General features: G+C 41.4%; 1 protein-coding gene across 1 annotated transcript in view; it reads left to right on the top strand.

Annotated features, from left to right (window-relative positions):
• Positions 1-13,856, top strand: part of TMTC1 (transmembrane O-mannosyltransferase targeting cadherins 1) — a 137,391-nt gene that overhangs the window by 74,624 nt on the left and 48,911 nt on the right. The window contains exons 9-10 of the mRNA XM_062492478.1: positions 474-595; positions 13,615-13,779. Of these exons, the coding sequence (XP_062348462.1) occupies positions 474-595; positions 13,615-13,779 (287 nt within the window). The remainder of the gene's footprint in view (positions 1-473; positions 596-13,614; positions 13,780-13,856) is intronic.

Raw genomic sequence — 13,856 nt, forward strand, 5'->3', positions numbered from 1 at the left:
TTTCTTTACACAAAATGTGACTGATTGAGCAGCTTTTTCTCTGTTATAAACATTTAGGATTGAACACAGCAGTCAGTGTGTATGTGATATGCATTTGTGTATTTACATACAGTCACATTGTCTTAGGCTAATGTATACATTCACACTACTCTATACTTACATATTACCAATATGAGTTGTGTCTTAGGTGATAGCTGTGCCATGCATATGGTACAGCTGACTTTGGAAAAGATACCAAAGGTAATAAGAGACACAGTGGTTAGTGCTTGTGCACTTTCTGGTCATGTTAGATGCACCAGGAGTACAGAAATATCAAAGATTAGTGTTTTGTAAAAATTTCCTTTAAGTGCAGAAACATGCCAAATGATAATTTAAGTTGCTTTTGTAATGACCCTCAAACGAAAGGGGAAAGCTAGAGGTGAATTAAGTTGGATTTTTTTAGTTGATACTTGTTTAATTTTGTATTATTGCAGAAACTGGAACACAAAGAAGTTTTGGTTGGCTTGTTGTTCCTGGTTTTCCCATTCATCCCAGCCAGCAACCTCTTCTTCAGGGTGGGATTTGTGGTGGCAGAGCGAGTCCTTTACATGCCGAGGTAACTATTGCAATTGAATTTTTTTGCTAATGAGACCACCAGCTCATTTTCTGAATGCAGGCATAATTGCTTCTACCCTTTTAAGTACTTCAAACATTATATTGCGAGTCAGTGTGTTCTCTGCCTGGGAGTTTTGGCGTTACAGCATGAGAGATTTTGTAGTCAGCTGAGAGCAGATTGCTTGGCAGGCGCAAAGCTACTCAAAATCCTTGCTTTTCTTTTTAAACACAGTTGGGTTTTTTTTGGTTTTTTTTTTGGTTTTTTTTTTGTTTTTTTTTTGTGTGCTTGACACAGCTCAATACAGAGATGAAGTGTTGTTTCTTGAGAATTGTCCTCCAATACTCTTTTTCTTAGTAGCATTATCAAATTAAATTCCTCAATGATTTTATCTTAAGGACAGCAGCTGGAAAGTATTTAGCCTATCATGTTTTTATTTGGTTCTTGTTCAGCTTTCCCACTCCATTAGGTGGTCAGTAAATACAAAGGAGACTTTTGCTGTCTCAGGAGGCTCCTGGATTCAGTTGTGGAATATGCTGCCTGAAAGCTACTGATTGCATTCACATCTAAGAGTGGAGATTTGCACTTGTTGAACAGGAGGAGGAAAATCAAGCCATTTCTTCATCCCTCAGCCAGTGCTCTGAAATTCCCCTCGTCTTCCAGCCTCTACCAATGGTCACTTCAGCCATCTGGGTGCTTCCAGTTGCCTTTTATGCACGGACAACTTTGAGGTATTACTTGTGACATGTCCACAGTATCCAGACCAGAGGCTGGAGTGGCAGTCAGAGGCCATTCATCCAAGATACACCAGACTATTGCCCATTTGACAGAACCACAGATTGGTTTAGGCTGGAAAGGACCTTGGGAGGTCATCTGGTCCAAATCCCCTGGGAAAGCAGAGCCAGTTGCTTGGGACCAGGTGCAAACAGCTTTTAAATATGTCCTTAGAGGGAGATTCCACAACATCTCTGGGAAACTTGTGCCAGTACACTTTGTTCCATGCATGGGCATAGGTGGATGCTGCATCTTGGGTGCTGCAAGTCAGAAATCCCAATTCTACCCATGGGTGCAGGGGGCCAGCTCCTGTTATATGGAAAGGGAACTACCATTGTGGGTCTGATGACAAAATAGAAATCCTCAGTTTCACCCCGGGTTACTTTGTGACAACTGAAACAGAAGTTTTATTCCACAAAACATTTATGTTCTATTCCTCAGAAACTGTGCATCCAAACATCTTAAGAAAAATGCTTACAGATGGTCCTTTGAAGGGCTGTATATGTTCTGATTGTCATTGGTGTAAGCACTGTCACAAAAAGGCTGCTCATTGGAGTAAACCTCAGGCTGTGGAGGAGATATTTCATGTGTTATAAGGCTCATATGCAGTTAGGCTGTGTATCCCTGTGCCTCTGTACACAGAAATGCTTTTTAGGTCAAATTCTGCAGTCTTTATTCACATCACTGAATTCACAGCCCTGCCTTTGTTTGCTGAGAGTACACCTGAAAGTATAGTGAGTGAAAGTTGTCTCTCAGAGTTATTTTGCAAATGATGCCCTCAACTAATGGATCCTGCATCATTTCAAATTAACTTGGAAATCAGATTGCTTTAAATTCATGTAACAGAAAATGAGGAAACACATGAAAGAGCAAGGCTATTAAGGAAACAGTCAGCTGAACACAGGGCTGTGTTGAGTGGTTTCATTTCTGAATCTCAAAAGAACAACTGCAGAAAATACTTCAGCTGTCAGCAGTTCCTCGTCCTCCTCCAGATGAGACTGCTGATATAATGAGAGGAGGGGCAATGAAGAAGAAAAAAGGGGATGTTTGCACAGAGGAAATTAATCAGCGTTAACATGTGTGCATATAGTTTGTATAATGCTTTTCATCTCCCTGAGGGCTTTGCAAATATATGCCCTACAAAGTAGGTGATTGATAGTTGCTACTATTTTTTTTTTTTTTTTTTTTTTTTTTCCCCAGTAGGAAAGACTGAGGTAGAAGGATTAAATGATTACTCTGGAGTAAGTCTGTGTCAGAATCCCTGGATCTCATACTTGGCTCAGATCACTCCTGTCCTGCTTTGCAACATTTGGTTTTTGGTCTTAGCCCAGGCTGGCAGGTAGATGTAGGAAAAGGGAAGGCAGACCCTGGCACTGCACGGCAAAGGTGAGGACTTTCTTGCCAAATGATCTGCAGACAGCTGGGCATTTCTTGCATCCTCAAGGTCCAAAATTGCAGGGGTGGTGACGGGGACTTCTGCTAACGTTCATGACTATGGCGGCACAAAAATAATGTGATTTTGTTTTGTTTTGCTTTTTCCTGTGGGAGGATGGCAATTTAGTAACGATGGCTTTTAGGAAGTGCTCATGTTCTTTATTTAGAACAGCCTGTAGCAGTTTTCTCAAATTACATCTTGGAAAGGGGTTTTCCTATCCTTAGCCTGTTCCTCTCCAAAACTCAGTTAGCAAGTCAGAGGTTGCCGTGCAGTTTTATTTAGACAAAAGTTCCCAAAGAGGTGGAGAGGATTTGGTGATCTATGTTTTTGGGCTTATGCTGGAAGGCACTTTCCTATCTCTGTTTCAAGCAGTAGCCTTTTTTGATATTTATGGATGTGGCACTTGCATATTTGTGGATGGGACAGTGGTGTATGTGTGTCACAGCCTGAAGTCCTAATTTGGTGTTGCTCAGTGGGTACCTGGGGAAAATGTCAAGCATTTTCTTTTCAATAAAAGTTAACTAAGGACCCAAGGATTTATGTAAAAGATATTATAAATAGAAAGAAGAAAGAAATAAGCCTTTTGCTCAGTGTCTAATTATATGGCTGGGCCTTGCCTTTTGGGGATTGATGGGTATTTGGAACAATTCCTCTTCTGTCTGCAGCCCTGCCTCAGGGGAGAAGCATACAAACTGTGTCAAAATGATTGAATGTTTTCTTTAATTGTGTTCAGCTAGACAGAAATATTTGAAGAAAATATTTCTTGTATTTATTTTTCATTTGAAAGTTACAAGCATGTACTCATTTAAATTAGGCATTTTTAATAGTAGTATTACTTCAACTTGAAAAATTTCATTGGAAAACAATTTATTTTCTTTTAATTTTGTTTGTTTGTTTGTTTTTGGTTTTTTGCTGTTTTTCTTGTATGTAAGATGGGAAAACCTGTTTTTAGGACGACAAAGAGTGTGAAATACCTAGGGAGTGATAAACAGGATACAACTCTCTAGGCCAGTTTTCCAAAGTAGCATCACTTACAAAGCTGAATCAGTGAAAGACTTAAATTACAGGTTTTTCCCCCTCTTCAAAATGTCAATGCAAACACTGCCCAGAACCCCACAGACAGTGTAATTGTTTGAAAATGCAGAAGGTCTGAGTGCAGGCAGTTGTTCTGAGAGTTGAGCCATTTGTGTTCGTGCAGGAGCAGCAGCTTGTGCTCTTTGTAGCCCTTTACCGTGCGGAGAAAAGAGCAGCAATGCAAACTTCTGGGCTATCCAGGAGCTGCCTGCTCTACTGACATTCCCACAGAGCTGGGGTTGCATCACCTCATTGGATCAGACCTCTCCTGCCAGAGCAATTTCTGTGTTTTCCTCATCTTTCACCGCTGTCCTGATAGCTGTGGCTCCTGGCTGAGCTGTTGGGTCCTAGCTGGACAACTTAAGCTGTTTTCACAGCCTCATATGAACCAACAAATCAACCAAAACGTGGCTCCGTGGGTTATTTCCAATTTGCTGAAAGCAGTAGGCAATCCATTGGTACCTGCCCTATTTTTCTGGCCACTCGTTTGTGGTGGATGTTGCAGTGAGTGGCTTGCAGGGTGCATGGTTACTCTTTCCCAGCACAAGCAATTACAGGTTGCTGTCAGGTATTTTTGCCAGCTCCTCACTGTATCAAGGGTTGATGTTGCAACCCTAATTGACAGTACCAGGAGATGAGATCACTGCTGTATACAGGGTGGCATTTGCTTCGCCATCTATGTTAAAATCTGCTACAAAAATCAGCATCCAGGAAAAAGCACATTTGTATTTTTCAGTAAATTAACGCATCATGGTAAAGTTTTCCTCGTGCTGTAACAAAGCAGGGACTGTATGAATTTTTGCCTCTGCACAGAGCATGTTTATAATCCTTTGTGCTGATGCATTTTTTCCAACTAGTGTCATCCAAAACATTATTAACTTATGCAATTGGAGGGGGGAAAAAAGGAACCTGGTACATGGTGGAATCATCTGTAACTTTTATGAACCTAATAATTTCTGAGCAGAAGTGCCCAGTGGTTACAAGGCAGCCACTTGGGGAAGGGATTTACTGGTGCTTCTCTTCTGGCAGCATGTTAGGTACTCCACATTATCTTCATTTTCCTAAAGACCACTTGTGCAATGGGGTTTCAGTTTCCTGTGCCACTCCTTACTTTATTGTCATTTGAACCTACAAGTTCACCAGGAGTTGAATTTCTGTTTGCCTTTCCAAATTCTTTCAGTATTAGATCAGATCCTGTAAAGGATCATCTGATTTGCAGAAGAAGCTTCTCCTTTCATTTGAAGTCAAACACTGACCCAGCAAAGTCAGCAGTGAAAGTCTCATTGGCTCTGTGGAGCCAGTTTATCTTCTCCCTGATCTCAGTTCAACAACACAATTAAGCATTTTGCCAGTTTTCAAGTTAAGTCCACAAATCATTTGGGATTTGTATACAGAATCCAAATTACACCTGTTCCATTTGCTCGAAACAGACATGATTTCATTGCCTGCTCTGTTGCTGCTGTTCTTGCGGGTGCTACGGGGCAGCCAAAGTTCAAAAGAAGTGAACTGGATTATATTCCCTGTAATTCAGATGCAGACCTGAGGGCACGGGGAGTGAAATGGGAAACCATTATGTGATGGCAGTAGGCCAGACTGAGTCCCTCTTTTCTGTGAGGGATTCCTGTCCCCACTGCAGGGTGTCAATTTGAGCAGCACCCTGCAAAAATGGCTCGTGGCTGGAGGTGAGGTGGTTGGGACTTCAGCTGACCCCAGTTCTGCTTCCCCATCTGTGAAATAAGGATAACAGCTCCACTCTGCCCTTCTAAAGGGGGCAGAGATAGTTCTCATTAATAAATGAGAAATAACTCCTTGTAGGAAGGTTAAATGCTGTGAGCAGCTACCTTGCAGATGCATGTCCAAACTTAAGCTCCTACCTTTGGAGGTTTGCCCCGTCCCTATTAAACACTTCAAGGAGAAATCGAAGCAGCCAACCTCTGTTAATGCAGGCAAGAAATGCTAAGATGCCAGTGCCATGTATTTCAGAAAAAGGCAGTAAAGATGTGGGAATAAAAACTGAAATTATTCTGCAGAGCTGAAAAAGATGAGCTCATGGCGTGTTTGGTCTGGACTGCTGTATTGTGTTATTTTAACTAAATTTACAACATGCTTTTGGGAAATGTGTTGTGTTTTGGGCATGTACAGGAAAAAGCTAAATTTTTGTGGAGTTATGGGCATTAATGGCTATAGTGGAAAGATTTCTGGGTTTTTTTTGTGATAGATAGACATAAAGGAAAGCTTTCAAATGCATTTATTCTGCTCTTGAACATAAGAGACATAGGTAAAAATAATAAATTAATTTAATGTAGTCTCATGGAATTAATCTATTTGGTCGTGTTGATTAAAAGCAGAATTCTTATTTAAAAGGTAGTACATTGACTTTAACATGATGCCTTGTAAAATTTAATATTCTTACATGGACTTTTTGAAGACTTGTGATGGAACTGAATGGTAAATTATTTCCTATCATAGAATTCCAGAAGTTATGACAGCATTTAAAGTAAAACTGTAGCATACAGACCCATCTCAACTGAAGTATATAAGATCTAAGGAAATTTCTGTGGAATCCTCATGGAATTATATTGTATTTTTCATTTATAAAATGTTTTCTTTCCATAATTCATATAGTAATTAGAAACCTGTAAGGTTTCTGTATTACCTGTAAACATTTCAGGTAGAAATATGTTGGATGTGAAATCTTTGACTCAGAGACTCTAATGGAGGGGATTTGTTTATCATGTGACTTTTTGGAAGGAAGGGGAAATGTGTCAAAATGTTGAATAGCTATTCAAGGGTTAGTGAAATCATTAATTTCTAGTCCATATTTTCTCTCTAATAAGCAAAAGTTCCTGCATTTTCTTTAATTACATCACGTTCTGCCTAGAGGATCATATTGCTGATGGAGGTAAATCATTTTGATTACTTAGCTGATCATGTCTAAGTATCTTTAATTTAGGCCTACATAGCTTTTAATTTAGAGCCAGTGACAAAGTCTTAGCACTAACTCATAAGGTACCTCTCCAAGTTAGATATATTCTTTCAGTGTTCACAGTTCTCTCTGTATTATGACCTGCAGACTTTATTCCAGGAAAAGCCTACTTAATTCCAGTGAAAGTTTGATATTTTATTCAGCAGGCTCAGTATAAGTTAAATACGTTGCTGGTTCTTGGTTGTCACACTGATATTTCTGAGCTGGAGGGATTGTTTTTTTTTTTTTCTTCCAGTGGGATTTTTTAGTATGATAAATATGATATCTTGATGGTCTTCCTGAAGTCTTTCAAAATCTCTAGTGACCAAGAAAAATTGCATCAATTCCATGTCATCCTTACTGAGAGACAGGCAGTTTAAGCAGTGCTTTTCCCATTGTCCCCAAAACTCAGTACTGGTGAATGCTGCTGGTTTTTACTCTGTGGCACAGAGACACACCCCACATCCTCCTTGCCTTTGGACATTTAGTCCAAAACATGACTGCTTAACAGATTTTTCTGTTCTATCTGGCTGAGAAGGTTTTGGTACTTTGATACTCACATCTTCCTGTGAATGATATTGTGTTTTAGTTAATCCAAAACTTCTTGCCATGGTGTGCTGACTAGTGAAACCTTGGACAAAAACAGTAGAAACAGAAGACTTCTCCAACCCAAGATGAAGTTTACAGCTAAAAGGAGGTGGACAACAAAAAGGATGGGGAGAGCAGTCCAGAACTGCCCCTTAAGAAGGGGACACTCATCTGAGAGTTGGGACATCAGGGTTTATCTGCCACAGCCCAGCATCTTTTTGGGATAATTAGTGCTGCTCTAAGCCCTGCTGGAGCACTGTGGTGGTGCCAGTTTGATCTAGACCTGATCTAGGCCATGCTTACACTTTTGTCACATTATCTAGCCTGTAACTTGCTGACTTTAGGCTATTCTTGTTCCAGCTGTGAAGCAAAGTCTCAATCCAGCAGTAAACTTGGCAGTGCAAGGTAAACTTCTCTGAATTTCTGGAAAACCTGGGCCAGTGGAGTGTGTTTATTCCAGATCAGCACCTGGGCTTTCATGGCTGGGGAATTTTGAGGATCCAAAACCCTACCTGTGCACCCACTGCACCCCCAGGTCTGAGCCTGATCTGGCACAGTGGTTTGAATCCAAGTGATCCAGTTTGCAGAAGTGTGCAGCTTCTGAGTTTCTGGATCTTTTGGGTGACCCAGATTTTTTTTTTCCCCTCTAAGATTGGGCTTGATGATCTTGAAGGTCTTTTCCAACCTTAATATTTCTATGATTTTATGATCCAAGTGCAACGTAACATGCACGTACAAATACACTCTATTTCCAGATGGAAACATTCTTTTTCAAAGGCCAGATTTCATTCTGGCCCAAACAGCTCCAACCTTGAAAATGTTGACATTTTTCATAAAATATCATCTTTGCTACTCTGCCAGAGCAGCTCATCACTGGAGTGCTTTTTGGGGCAGAAAGAACCACCCTGGCTGTGCTTATTTTTGCCAGTGCTCCTTTCCACATCTGACTGCTGTAGTGAGGCAGAGCAGCCCACAGGGCATGCCAAGCATGCTTTTTGCAATCAATTACTCTCCATTAGAGAAGTGTGAGCAGAGCTGATGAGTTTAACAGGGATGAACTGTCTCTTCCCCTGCAGCAACAACCCTGCATGCAAGCTGCATTTCAGCTGGCTTTGCCTCTTCCTCTCAGTGCCTTTCCTCTGCTCAGGCTGCAGAGATGGAGTAGCTAGGACAAGGAACGTGTAAAGTGTGTTGTGCCAGGTAATATATGTGTGGTACTGAGGCTTAGAAGCTTGTGGGGAATGTAGAACTGGGAGAATCCGAATGTTTGTGTTCATTATTTGGACCTGGCAGCAGACACAGTCTTTCTGAAAGGCTGTGCTTGCTGCTCTCTGAAGGGCAGCAGCAGAGCATGCATTTAGTCATGAACAAAAGGGTTAAACTTGCTCCAGAGCAGCTTGGAAGCGAGGGTTGATTTTTATGGAGGGAAAGGGAGTCATCCTAAGTAAGTGCTGGATATCAAGAAGGAGTTTTGCAGCCCAGAGAGAGCCTCCTGGGTGAAATGTTGAAGCCAAGTGCATTTTCTGGTCTCAGTATACTTGTGATATAAACCCTTCTGTTGCATTAGCAGCCCCTAAATACGGCAGTGTTTCTTCCATGTTTCCACAAGCTGCTTATAGGCAACTCTTTTCCAAGCTGATATGTATGCGTGGATGCATCTGGATTCTTATCTAGGCTGAGCTATGAAATCTGGAATAACTACTTTGATGAAATCAGTGGATTTACTCCAAGTTTACATTTGTGTAGTTGAGATGAAATCAGTTTTTAAAAAAAACCCAAACAACTAGTTCACAAGATTTGACACTCACCATTACCATTTTACCAAATGGTAAATTTTACCAAAATTACCATTTTACCAAATTACCAAAAAGTGTGAGGAAAGCATCTTTTCTGCAAAGCTTCTCCCACCCTTTTTAAATTGCTTTTTACAGCTATACCTGGATGAGTTAGGAAAGGATGGAACTGCAACTGCTGGTGTCCAGGCTGTTTCTCTCAGAACTTCAGCTCTCAGCCTTCTCTGACGGTGCACTGTGCAAAGTCACAGCTTGGAAAATGCAGCAGAAAGCGTGACTAGATCATGCCTTCCTCTTCAGGAATTTGCCACAGCAGTAGGTCTCCAAGCAATTTCTGAAGGAGATAAAATGGTTTCTGATGCAGGCAGTTTGCTATAGCAGAGCATCCTGATAATCCTGGGCTGTGGCATATGTGGCTTGGATTAGATGCCATCACCACAAGAGCCAAATGCAGGGAAAGCATTCCTGATTTTTACTAAAATGGGAGAAACCTGATCCCTAGAGAGCAGAACTGCGTGCAAGCATCATCAGTAACAGCCTCACCTTGGGAAAGGAGCAGTAATGGCCAAAGGAAGGGTTGAATTTGCAATCTAATTACCCAAGATATGTTTGCAAATATTAAGTACATGCTATTTTGTCTCTAGCTTAATAAGGCAATGCATTTAGAGCACCATGGGAAATAAGCTCTATATGCCACCACATTCCCATCTGCTTGTGCCTCCTATCACTTTGCTTCCTTACAGGTGAAGCAATATTAACAAACCACAGAAATTACAGACAAAAATGTGTCATTACCCAGCTCCCTGTGTGCAACCTGCCAGAATCACATGGCAGCAGCACAGGGAGTTTCCCTGCTGGGCTTCCTGGCCCTTGGCTCTTGCTGCATTTCAGGGCATGCCTAAGGTGCCACTTTAGTTCTGCAGGAGTCTGAAACCGTGAGGGATCATGAACCCATTGGCTTGTTGGTCCATTTGTGCAGCTTTTCTGCAGCATCACGGAGTTTCTGAAGTTACAGGTTCTCCTGTAATGCATGCTTATTGTGAGCCCACATTAAATCTACCATGTTAACTTGATGGGCTGTTTCTCAGGGCTCCAGGGACCAAGCTGGCATGGCTTTCACTGCCATAGCAGGGTGTTGCTTATCCTATAAAACCAAAACCAACAAAACCCAAACAGAAAAAAAAAAAAAAAAGCTTAGCAGTTTTACAATAATGCAGTGGAAAATGGACTTAGAAAAGTGGTTTGGGGATTTTGCTTGTTTCCCATTGTTTAGTTTTGCTGCAAAGTATTTCAGAAAAGTACTTGTATGACAATTCTGAGAGAAAAGCCCTTTAGGAGAAATGGTTCCCTTGCTAGGAAATGCTAGAGTTAACTAAGAAACCAAATAACCCCCAAATCCAAAACCCTGCAGCCTCAATACATATACAGTTAGCTACTGAGGTGTCTGGAATGCAGTACTTAAGAGTAAGTTTTTCAAGTGGCAAACAAGTCTTTGATGAAAGGTCCTTTTGAGATGTTTTCTTTTTTTCTTTTTTTTTTCCCCTGTGTGTGTGAGTAAAACCTGATTTCCTGGCGAGCCAGTGGTAAGGTTTGATATGGAGTCAAGTCCCCCATCACTGAGAAGAAAAGCAAATCTATTAGAAATGTTCTCTGTGTTTGTAGGCAATGGCAGGGTCACAGCAGAGTTAGCCACAGAGGAAGCATTACCTGGCAAGTTACCTTCATCATCCAAGTGCAGCCTCACCTGTACAGGCTTTTTCCACCAGGGTACCACTGCTTGGGCTGCTGCTGTCTTGATAAAAGTCAGAGCAGCTTCAAAGGGCTCCTCTGAAGCCTGGTGAGGTTGGCATCAAGGGAAGTGGGATGAACTTGATCAGGGGATGTACTGTGGTGGGGTGGGGGGTTCTCCAGGTCCACTGGCTCTCAGGGCAGGTTGCTGCTGCAGCAGCTCCATCTTTGCAAGTTTGCTGCTTCTCTGGTTCAAAATGTCATGATAAAGCTAATTTCTGTTCTGGGACTGTTGGGTCTAGTGTGAAAGAAGTGAAGTAAGGTGTGACAGATTATGCTGTTTTGGAACTAGGACACAATAGAAATACAATTACATATTTTTGACAGATGCTTTAATACATAGGTGCGGACTGTTTTGTTTAGAGCAGATCACGGGATCTGGAGGAAGTGTAATGTGATGCTAACTGTGCCTCAGACTGAGTCCTGCTGCTAAGGCAGAAATTCCCAGCAGCTGAGATGGGATTTGACATAAATACCAAGACACTGACATTTGCATTTCTTGTTTTCTGGACTCATTTGTGATTCTGTAGAAGGGTTCTGTTCTGGAATATGTGAAGATTTAGGGAAATTACTTTGAAAGTGTCCTTGTGCTAAAGCAATTAAATAATATTTATTTCAGATGATTAATTCCAAGGGAAGGATAAAATTGAGGAAAGGCAAAATAACACAGTGAAAACTGTCTGCAGGCTTTTGAGGCATTTCTTGTTGCAAAGGGAGGCGTTATTACTGAGAATAGCTTTTTAGAGGTTTTAAAGTAGGGTTCAATAACTGTAAAGGCTGGATTGTTTGGCACCAGCATCTCTATAGTTCTAAAGGTCTGCTTGCAGTTAATGTAGGTGCAATAAATATATAGGTGCAAAAGAGTTAATTCAAAACAGCACAAATACAACAAGAAATGTGTTACAGCAAAGTGCAAGTATAACTGAGTGACATAAATATATTAGGTAAGCACTTCTGAAAAATGGGAGAGCTCAAAAACAACAGTGAAAAGAGTTCTGAATGATCAGCAGATCTGTTGTTGTCTCTGGACTTGCCCCATATGTCTGTACTTCTCTCAGTGTTCTATAAGGCACCTGTACTGTGCCACAGACAGTGCAGTGGTGCTAATCAGTACATACAGCAAAGGCAGGTTTTTTCCTCTGTGAAAGGAAGAATTCTTGTCTTTCTTCATCCTTGGGAAGCCTAAGCAATAGCAATGTGTCCAGCTCTCCAAGAGGGCAGAGAAACCATGCCAAGAAGCACACACAGAGCTCCTCAAATATGGAACGTTTTCTTTTTTCTGGTTTCCACATTGAATTTCACCATACTGCATGCTTGCTTGCAAGGTCACCTCTGACAGGGGCGTTTTGTTCTTAGTTTTTCATACCTTGTAGCATTCTCACCGGGAAGCTGCTCCAATGTCTCTGTACAGACCAGGAAAGCCTGTAAATCTCTGGCCAGAGTGTGGGCAGGTGCAATGATCTCTCTACCTCCAGCCTGCCTCTTTTCAAATGTGGATTCAGCTGGGGTTCAAGGTGTGCCAGTGTTTGGGAAGGGCTATGCTTTTGTCCCTGTTTATTGATCGTCTGCAAGTGTTATTCGAGACCCTTCTGCTCCCTTATTTCATCAGGGAGAGCTGCCTGGACTAACATAGGTTTTAAATCTAACATTAAATCAGGTGCTAAGTAACCTGCAGAGTTCTAGATAAGCTAATGAAATTTGTTGAGCAATAGAAATTTAAATTCCTTGTAAAAAATTACAAGTAGAATTAGTGGTTACCAAGTACAGCAACCAAAAGCACTGAATTTCCAACTCAGAGGGACATCATTGGAGTAATTAACATGACCCTTGAATTAAGGTAAATAACTACTGAATTGATACACATTTATTCAAGTGTAAGACTTCTGTCCAAATTTGGCTTGTGAAAATGCCACAGTTATTCCTGGGGAGCCCTGGAAGTGCTGGAGGCTGGGGCTGGAAATGACTGTGTGTCAGTTCATGGAAGGACAGCAAAGATCTGCCAGCACATTTCAGCTCTTCTGGGCTAGGCACTAGAAGGGACAAGCTGGCCTTGATGTAGAAGTAGAAGACCCAGACAGGCACTTCTGCTTTTTGGTGCTCTCTGTCACCTGCCCTGGCAGCAGCACTGACTACAGCACTCGCTCTCCTGCCTCAGCTTCACAATTTGTAAACTGGAATTAATAGCAGCCACCACTGGGATTGTTTAGAGACTTCCCCCTGTTAAAATGCCTGTCATTTCCACACTGCTCCAGTAGTGCTCAGTATTACTGTTATTACATGGTGCTTTCTTAGCTTGCTGTTCAGAAAAGCAGCTGCCTTCTGTGGCTGGTGTAAGCTACCATTATGCTGGGTGGTATTATGTATGCGACTGTACTTTTGGCATCCGGGTCTATCATTTAGATTAATTTGGAAATTGTGTAGTGACTTGAGGAAAAGTGCTGTTGAATTGAAGTTTGTTAGCCCGGAAAATATCATTAGTCCAAACCCCTATGTAATTGTAGAATAAATGCAATACTGGATGGTCTTGCATATAAACCAGACACTTGAAATGTAACTTTTGGTACATTTTCCCTTTCCTTTTTTTTTTTTTTTTTTTTTTTCCCAGTATGGGGTACTGCATCCTTTTTGTCCACGGTCTAAAAAAGCTGTCTACATGGCTAAATAAATGGAGAATTGCTGTCCCAGCCCTCTTTGCTTTGCTGCTGCTGCTTTTCTCTTGGAAGACCGTGAAACAGAATGAAATCTGGCTATCAAGAGAATCCCTTTTCAGGTAGGAGTGACCACAGGAGAATACTTGCATCTTTATATTGTGTAAAGTAGGTTTGTTGCATGGAATAGTTTTCTTTA

Source organism: Cinclus cinclus, chromosome 4, assembly GCF_963662255.1.
Source record: "Cinclus cinclus chromosome 4, bCinCin1.1, whole genome shotgun sequence".
NCBI classification, from domain to species: domain Eukaryota; kingdom Metazoa; phylum Chordata; class Aves; order Passeriformes; family Cinclidae; genus Cinclus; species Cinclus cinclus.